At 36.0% G+C, this 5,900-nt stretch overlaps 1 protein-coding gene across 2 annotated transcripts; it reads right to left on the reverse strand.

Annotated features, from left to right (window-relative positions):
• Nucleotides 1-294: 294 nt before the first annotated feature.
• Nucleotides 295-5,298, reverse strand: LOC111457309 (proteasome subunit alpha type-5-like). 2 transcript variants are annotated; one of them, XM_023099539.1, is made up of 10 exons: nucleotides 5,223-5,298; nucleotides 5,066-5,112; nucleotides 4,890-4,971; nucleotides 4,625-4,705; nucleotides 4,254-4,367; nucleotides 4,070-4,171; nucleotides 3,551-3,609; nucleotides 1,962-2,064; nucleotides 764-829; nucleotides 295-667 (listed from the first exon to the last, which is right to left on the reverse strand). In XM_023099539.1, the coding sequence occupies exons 2-10, from the start codon at nucleotides 5,077-5,079 to the stop codon at nucleotides 575-577; spliced, it is 714 nt and encodes a 237-aa protein (XP_022955307.1). In that variant the 5' UTR covers nucleotides 5,080-5,112; nucleotides 5,223-5,298; the 3' UTR covers nucleotides 295-574. The 2 variants fall into 2 exon arrangements, with proteins under 2 accessions (XP_022955307.1, XP_022955308.1); XM_023099540.1 differs by having other exon boundaries at nucleotides 5,227-5,245.
• Nucleotides 5,299-5,900: the final 602 nt, after the last annotated feature.

Below are 5,900 nucleotides of genomic sequence, written 5' to 3' on the forward strand. Positions count from 1 at the left end.
TACAAAATCAAGGATTAATTTTATCATTTACGTCTTAAAAGTTTTCCATGGGAATCTCAGATAAAAGCATAGTTTTAAAGACTTTCATAACATGCATGTGGTGTAACCCACGCTATACTAACAAAAAAAAAAAAAAAATGTTGCAAGGCATTCAATTTTGCACAAAGAAAAAGGACAAAGTTCCATGTAGTTTTCCTTTTGATAATTCAAAATGAGAAATTTTAATTCAAAAATTCATATAAAAAAAATGAGGGGAAATTTTAACTGCTTTAAATGAAAAAGGACGAGGAAGTGTAGGGACAATAAATTTGCTTGCTGGTAACTAGAATGTCTCCTGTTGGAAGGTATTCATTCTCACGTTTTGGAACAAAATGGCGCATCAGAATCATGTTCATCTAATAAACCATCAAGAATGTCCCATAATTAATCTGTAAGCTATCAGTAAACACGACGCACCCAAAGTTTGTAAAGTAGCTGGAAACCTGAGATTCTCCCTCGCAGACAAAGAAGAGTACAACTACATGCAAGTGACAAGGAACATGACAGCAGTTCGGAGGATCTTGGAAAGAACATCTCATAGCCTGCTAATGACTGCCTCGACCTCGGCAGGGGTGTATAGATGGTATGTCGGAGCCACCTTTGCAATATCAACGTTATTCGGAGTCACCTGTGATCGGAGGGGCACAGATTTGATGGCGAAAGATAGTGTTAGAATTATATTGCACAAACAGGATTACAAAAGCACTATTTACTATTTATTTACCTTCTCTTCCATAACTTGCTTCAGAATGGAAAGTGCTATGGTTTCAGCTTCTAGAAGAGTTAGGTCCTGCAATCAATGGAGGTGATATTGAACAAATACCCTATAAATCCATTTTACATATGTGGCAAAAACGGAGATTTAAAGTGCTTAAACATGTGTGTAAAAGTTTTAAACGTTGTTGGAACCCGTTGGTTAGAGAAAAATGGCCAGATTTATCCAAAAATAATAACAATAATAATAATAAGGAATGCAAGGAATGTTCGTTGTTTAATATTCAAACTACGAGAGAATTAGACATATCTCATTTTGCTTGTAAATATTATATATACATATATTTACCTATATTATATATCTCAAGGCTTTAAAATGCGTCTACTAGGGAAAGGTTTCCACACCTTTATAAAGGATGTTTCGTTCTCCTCAACCAATGTGGGATTGTGTCCCCAACCAATGTGGGATTCTCACAATCCACCCCCCTCGGGGCCCAGTGTCCTCGCTAGCACTCGTTCCTTTCTCCTATCAATGACATGTCCACCCCTTCGGGGCCCAACATCCTTACTGGCACACCGCCTCGTATCTACCCCCTTTGGGGAACAACCTCCTCGCTGGCACATAATCCGGTGTCTAGCTCTTACACTATTTGTAACGGCTCAAGCTCATCGCTAGCAGATATTGTTTTCTTTGGGCTTTCCCTTTCCGGCTTTCCTTCAAGGCTTTAAAACGCATCTGCTAGAGAAAAGTTTCCACACCCTTATAAAGGGTGTTTCGTTCTCCTCCCCAACCAACGTGGGATTGTGTCCCCAACCAATGTGGGTATGGTAGCTTGAATCCATTCCTCTGAGCTCTTTATTATTTATATGGTCCTTGTTGACTACTAGGTCATCCCCATGGTGGTTTGTAATATCAAATATATATCAAGTTTTCACATTTTAACTTCCACAAAGAAATCAAAATGTAGATAAAACGTCACCATAGCTCACCTCATATTGCTTGTAAATAAAACGCCATTCTTAGTCTAATTTTGTCCAAGTTGAGCTACCAAAATTGTATGATTGGACAAAAAATATATGGGTTTGGGATGTTCTTCATCTGTCTAGGTTTTTGAAAATAGATGAAAAACGAAAGGTCGGTCTACTACATGCTACAAGCCACCATAGAATTCAGTAATAATATCTGACACTTAAAGTAGAAAACATACCTTGTTGTATTGCTCTTGCAGAGAGCTATCTGCACCTTCAGAACCTGAACCGATAGCTTTAGCATTGCATTGCCAGAAAGTGCCAGATGGATCAGTGTAGAATCTGCATACCACAGATCTCAGGTTAAGAACCGAGGGGGAAAACATCATATTTTGCCAATTCCGGAGGTATGAATGTTAAAGTAATATACAATGCTATCACAGATATTCTTGAATATTGCATTGATGATGCAATAAAGTAATAAATAAATTTTTAAAAAATGCTATTAGACATTAAAAAGTAAATGAATGCAGTGGCCACAGAAGCACTTAAAATTAGATGTACGAGTGTCAAACGGAATCTCAGTTCATAAAGCTAGAAGATGCATTCATGAGATAGAAACCAGTAAAAAATAGAATATAACGATTAAGAATGGGTAAAACAACAATAATCATGCAAAGGGGATAATCATGAAAAGAAATAAATCCAGAAGCAACACCAAAGGAGAATCATTGAAGTGGACGTTCTTAATGAAAACCTTAATTTTATTTTTATATTATTATAAGAAACACCACAATGTCTTCTTTCTAGTTGTAACCACCAGAATGTCCCAAAAACATTCACCTAAACCAACTATAAACTGACACATCCCTAATTACAGTACAACCCTTTTTTAATGTTCGGAGTGTCCTAAGCCAACTTGCACGCACCTATACTAATCTCACAACACGAATTTGACTCTACTATATTGAAATTATATCTTAAGAAGGAAACCACTATGGAATGAACTCATTCTCTCGAAGTCCTTTATTATTCAGTACAGCCTTACAACTTTGTCCCATGTAGGTGGGTACACTAACAATGCTTCACCTACCATATAAATTATTTTTGCTCCAACTGCCATTTGGTTCTTGGTTTTAAGGAAAAATATAAAAGTCCAAGCTCACTGCTAGCAGATATTGTCCTCTTTGGATTTTCTCTTCTGGGCTTCTCCTCAAGGTTTGAAAACACGTCTAAAAAGGTGAGATTTCCACACCCTTATAAGGAATAATTTGTTCCCCTCTACTGGGATCTCACAAATGGTTGAGTCTATCTTGATTATTTTGACTGTGATTTGAATAGAAAAATGAGGATCTTTGGGACAAAAATGATCAATTGAGTATTATGCGATCCCTTTCAATTTACGTTACCAAAGTGTAGTATTGAGATGTTATCTTTTTCTTGATTTTTCACTCATCAGAATCTTTTCAATTTGTAATCACCTATGTCATTAGGGTTGGGGATGACCATTTAATTCTTCGACTTACCGTTTATCTACACTACAAGTCCCTCATTTAAAAGATCTGAATGGAGCTAATCAAGCAGTATCGCATAAATTTCAACAGTTGCGATTTTAACCCTTTTTTTCCTGGGTACACCTAGTAGAAGTATGAATTTATCTCAATGATAAAAGTACCCAAAAATGGAGGTTTTTATTCTTAAATAAAATGATATAACCTCTTTTCCATGCCATGCCAATGGAATGATGCAAAAAAAAAGTGCAAAATACAGAATGCAGAGAACAACTAATCACATAAATCAGTTTACTGTTTATCAGTGGTAAACTTACAAGCTGGGCCCCTTCTCATCATGGCCGGCAATAAGAAGAGCTACACCAAATGGTCGAGACTGTATAGAGAAAAAAATGTGTTAGCAAGTGAAATTTTGAAATACTAACACCATGTATTCTTTTAAACACGGAAAATAAAAGGCATCAAATTCTTTCGAGAAAACAGAGGATGATTATGCGGAATACAGCCCTCCAACTTTTTACTAGGACTCGATATTGACTTCATTTCAAAGTAATAACAGGAAAAATATAGTAATATCTAAATTATATTCATATGGATAACATCAGAATGTCAGTAATTCACAAACTCATAAACTTTGACATATGTAAAGAGAGCATGAAATAATTCCCTAATCAAATATTACATATGAAGGTTATATTTTAAAGGGATTTGCTAAGTAAGTAAATAAATGGTGTTAATTCATTGCCATTATAAAGCCAGTTTACTGGAACAAATAACTTAACATGAAGTGGAGCATAGATAGGGTAAATGAATAGAAAAAGTAGATGGGTAATAACCATGGACTCCTCATCGCCTTCGCCAAATCTTAGGGCTAGATCACAAAGAGCTTGTGTTGTAGACTCCACAGTCATTGGCTCACTGTATGAGAAACGATGGTTCTACAGATATGAAGTTCAAAATTCAATAGTTTGTCTTTGAAAAGATATCAACAATAGATGCAAGGCAAGTCATCAACAGCACCTGGGTCTCAACTCGAGCATGCTCAACAAGTGTGTGAGCATCAGCAATCAATCCACTCATCGCACATCCTAAATGTTCATCAATTTCCATGATTTTTTCCACGCTACTTGGTTCCTAAATAAAAGTTTCAACAAAAATAGTGCTAAGCTCACTATTAGAATTCAAGATCCAAAAAGGAAAGGCTCTCAAAGTACAAACAGATAATGGGTCAATAACTAAATTTCAGGTAAAGCAGATAATAACGTTCTATTTCAATATCGACTACCCGGCATTTGACTTGAGCTAAACATGAAAATACATGCAATTGACCACCAATAAAAACTTCTTGGGATATATACAAACTTAGACATTCTTAAGGAAAAGGGGCAGACCAGTAGTGGAGATGTAATACGTTTTTCAACCGCAAGCACAACGCCTTCCTTCGTTTTCAAACCAATTGCCGTCGAACCAAGCTGGAAAAATTAAGGGGGAAAGCAGTTGATTCAATAAAATAAACAAAAAAAAAACGTGGAGCAAATTATGCTCGTGTCCTGTCACTCAACTTACCAGTCTTCTCCTAATCTCACAAACATTTTATAAATTTAATCAAAATAACTAAGAACTGTGATAGCGAAGAGGAAGAAAAAGATAGACTACCTTAATAGCCTCAATCGCGTACTCAACCTGGAACAATCGTCCTTCAGGAGAGAAAGTATTCACACCTCTATCATATTCAGTCCTGAAAAAATCCACATAAAAGGAGAGACCGAAAAATCAAACAATAGAAACAACACAACAAGAGGAAAGAGAAAACAAAAATTGCACTAGATTACCTGGTCAGAAACATTTTGCGCTTCAATGAAAGAAATCCGTCTAGATTCTGCGGAAAAACAGAGAAATTAGAACATTTCAAAAGCAGGAGCAAGACAAACTCAGCACCAAAATCTAATTTTCAGCGATGAAAACTAAAGAAAATGGAGATCTACTTACCTACAAAGGAAGAAGAAGAAGAAGAAGAAGCAACTTCAGTCTTTTGTGTTGAGGTTTAATCAGACCCTTTCTTGCCAAGCAAGACGAGGGGGCGGGTTTTATGGGTTTCCGGTTCAGCCATTTCTGACCCGGTTCGTAAGATCATGGCTCGGCCCAAAAATTAAACGGACCATACGACATGGGCTTGTATGGTCCAAGCCCAATATAACGTTTTGAAAAGTTTGGAGATTTTTCTTATCAAATTATCATTCATTTTTTCCAATTAAACTTAATATACATAATATATAACTTTTATTCACATTTATTATAAATGAAAGAGGAAAACACTCGAAGACACGAGAAACATCAATCTCGAGATTCATAGTTAGAAACTAGTCTCAGTTAAGACGAAACAAGTACGGGAAGTCAAAGCATTCCAACCCAGTCATAAATCGAAGGTTTTCAACCAAATCTTGATCGAGGGTCAAATGATTTGTTGAAGGGACACTAGTAGATACATTTTTAAAGAAAGAAAAAATAGTAATTTGTTTAACAAATTTAGTTACTACGAAGGGACACTAGTAGATACATTTCTAAAGAAAGAAAAAATAGTAATTTGTTTAACAAATTTAGTTACTACGGAGAAGGAGGAGGTGAAAGAAATTTCATCCACAAAAATTCCAACCAACTCCGGGAAGC

Source organism: Cucurbita moschata, unplaced genomic scaffold, assembly GCF_002738365.1.
Source record: "Cucurbita moschata cultivar Rifu unplaced genomic scaffold, Cmos_1.0 Cmo_Scf00019, whole genome shotgun sequence".
Classification (NCBI taxonomy): domain Eukaryota; kingdom Viridiplantae; phylum Streptophyta; class Magnoliopsida; order Cucurbitales; family Cucurbitaceae; genus Cucurbita; species Cucurbita moschata.

Excerpts from the sequence above, each read along its gene's own strand:
- LOC111457309 (XM_023099539.1), bottom strand. Across the intron at positions 2,065-3,550 it reads GATGAGAAGGGGCCCAGCTT|ATTCTACACTGATCCATCTG; the intron begins GTAAGTTTACCA and ends TGTGGTATGCAG. Across the intron at positions 668-763 it reads AGCAAGTTATGGAAGAGAAG|GTGACTCCGAATAACGTTGA; the intron begins GTAAATAAATAG and ends CTCCGATCACAG.